The following is a 2,899-nucleotide window of genomic DNA, read 5'->3' as shown; positions in this document are numbered from 1 at the left end:
ACGGCATCTTCCCTTGGGGAACACACACAAGAATATTCAACACAGCATCGTGGAAGTGGGGAGCTGGAGGTAGCCGAGGGTTCCAGTATGAGGGGAAAGGAACAGTAAAGTGTAGTAGATGCAGCAGGTAGCAGTAACAGGCTCATGTCCACACAGGAACATGGATGGGTCTTGAAGCATAATGTTGAGTGAAAAGAGTAGGAAACTAAATGAAGATTGTATCATTTATGTGGGTTAAATGGGTTAAATTTTACAAACATTGGTGGTGTGGGGCCTACAGTGTGGAAGGGACTGGGAGCAGGGATAGGGAATGAAGTGTAAAGGGATGGTGGGTATAGTGGGAGAGAAGCCTGGAGCGGACCAGTGCTGATGGCTCGGCATGGGGGTGAGAAGTGCAATTAACTCTTTAACTTAACTCTGTGACCGGAGATCCAAGATGGAACAAACTAAGATGCATCAAGCACAGAGCTCTGTGCAATGTCAGGGAGTAGAGGCGAGAGAGAGCTTAAGTCATATTCAAGGAAGGCTTCTTAGAGGAGTTGACCCTGATGGGAGTCTTAAAGTACGAACTTGGCAGAGGGGACTACAGGAGCAGAAGATCCACCCAGTCACCTGACTGTGGGGCATCTTTTTTGAGCTGGATCCCATAGCAAGCACCCTGTAGGCACCACGACTTTATTATCATGACCCCAGAATCCAAGAGGAGCTCCCTACCTTGCCCAGCTTGGGTTCCGTCCACCTGTGAGAGGAGGGCAAGGGGCTCTCTGGATTTACACAAAAACTGCTTCAAGCAGTTGATGGTATAGGTGCCCACGAGGGTGCTCCTCCCGAAAGCTCTCCAGTCCACCACGCAGATGCTCAGGGGTGGGTGCAGAAGCTCATTCTCAGGCAGCTCCTGCAGGGAGAGGATGAGGTAAAGTGGGGGCACTGGCTGGGCCAGGCCTGGCTGCCATGCCCTGCTAACCTGTCTGTGGGCAGGCCCAAAGCAAGCCAGAACCACTCTGCTTGTCCTTGTCTTGCCATTCTATCCCTTCATGCCAGACCTGCAGCTTGCCAAAACTCTAGAATACTGTCTCCCCATGCCAGGGTGTAATTACCCAAAATATGAGGGATGTCTTACTGACAATTCATCCCAGGTTTAAATTGCAGCTGCCTCCACTTCTATATTCTCTATGACAGTAGTTTCCAACTCTTTTATTTTGTCATTATCTGTCAGCAGAACTCTCATCTTAAATGACAGTTTACCCAGGCCTGATATGTAAAACAGATGAAAGCTGTTTAATATAGAGCTAGGGGTGGGGGAACAGTATCCTGCCCACATGTTTCTCCTGGTTGCTCCTGAGGCTCAGTAAAGCTTGATGTGAAAGGTTTGCAAACACCATGCACATTCTTTAATTGTAATCTTTGCTGATTTAGAATGTATCCAGTGGAGCTGACTGAGTTGGACAAAGCAAACTTTTTCTCCACACTTAATTCCAAGTCAGAGCACAAAAAAGTATGTTGAAATATTGAAATAAACAAAAGCACAGGTGTCAAACATCATCGCCTTAGAAACATAAGTTCACATGCCAACTACTGACATTCCAAGTACAGATAATTTTTAAAAATATAATTATTAAAATAAATTTCATTAGAGTATCTTCTAGGCCAGTGGTTCTCAAACTTTAGCATGTATCAGAATCACCTGGAGGGTTTGTTAAACCAGAAACATCTGGACCCCACCTCAAACAGTTCCTGATTCAATAGTATGAGGATAGAGGATAGAGCCTGAGAATCTGCATTTTTAACAAGATTCCAGGTGCTATGGTTTGAATGTGTCTCCAAATTTCATGTGTTGGAAACTTAATCCTCAGATTCATATGTTGATTGGAGGTGGGGCCTTTGGGAGGTAATTAAGATTAGATAAGGTCATCAGGGTGGAGTCCCATGATGGTAACTTTACAAGAAGAGGAAGAGAGACCTGACCTGACACCCACACTCTTGCCGTCTTGCCTTGTGATGCCCTCTGTCATGTTATGATGCAGCAAGAAGACCTTCCCCAGATGCAGCCCCATGACCTTGGACTTCCCAGCCTCCAGAACTGTAAGAAATAAATCTCCATTCTTTATAAATGGCCCTGTCTTGGGTATTCTGTTACACTGATGTTACAAGGCCAAACTGTTATGAGGCCAAACTGGCTGGGACACCAGGTGATGCTGATTCGTATGAACTGGAGGCCACACTTTGGGATCCTCTGTAGTAGACAAAAGTTTGTCAGCCTGCTTTGATTTAAGGCATGATCTACACCTAAAAACTTTAAAAACAAAGCAAAACAACAAAAGTCTATATGATCTCATTCTGAAATTCTGGCTTTTTACTAAATTAGACTTCTTTCTTGCTGGTAGTAGATATCGGAAACGCCAAAACATCTCCCCACGCCATGTCAGTGAAGGAGTGGGTTCCCTCCATGGGCATGAAGGGAACGAGCACGTAGGGGAGTGAGGGGCACGCACCACTTCAAAAGCATCTGCCTGGACGCTGAAGTTTGGGTTGTTCTTGTAGCTCTGGATCACACAGGACTTCACTCCTCGTCCACCACACTCAATGAGAACCTGTGGTCGATCCACCGACAGGAGCTGTACCTTCTTCATCTCTCGTACTCCCCAGAAGAGAACCTGAGGGAAGGACCAGCAGAGCTGTCGCTCACAGACCCAAGGGGGAGCCACATGCATGCCCTGGCAGTGCATGAAAGTCAGACATGCCCCCTGAGAACCGCAATGTTCTCTAGGCAGAGCTGCGCAGCTCCTTGAGGGCTCCTTTGGGTCAAGCACAAGCTGGGACAGGGGTTTTTGTCTAGGTGTCCTGCCCATCCCACAACACCCCTCTAATAATGCAGGCAGGCTGCTGCTCTTTAATTCTA

General features: G+C 46.9%; 1 protein-coding gene across 1 annotated transcript in view; it reads right to left on the bottom strand.

Annotated features, from left to right (window-relative positions):
• Positions 1–2,899, bottom strand: part of FER1L6 (fer-1-like family member 6) — a gene marked incomplete at its 5' end in the record, with an annotated part of 120,763 nt that overhangs the window by 47,300 nt on the left and 70,564 nt on the right. Inside the window, 2 exons of the mRNA XM_008564614.1 lie at positions 715–895; positions 2,493–2,654. Coding sequence (XP_008562836.1) covers positions 715–895; positions 2,493–2,654 — 343 coding nt within the window. The remainder of the gene's footprint in view (positions 1–714; positions 896–2,492; positions 2,655–2,899) is intronic.

This window comes from Galeopterus variegatus, unplaced genomic scaffold (assembly GCF_000696425.1).
Source record: "Galeopterus variegatus unplaced genomic scaffold, G_variegatus-3.0.2 Scaffold188, whole genome shotgun sequence".
In the NCBI taxonomy this organism is placed as follows: domain Eukaryota; kingdom Metazoa; phylum Chordata; class Mammalia; order Dermoptera; family Cynocephalidae; genus Galeopterus; species Galeopterus variegatus.
The sequence above is the reverse complement of the archived record's forward strand: the minus strand, read 5'-3'. Positions and strand labels throughout refer to the sequence as shown.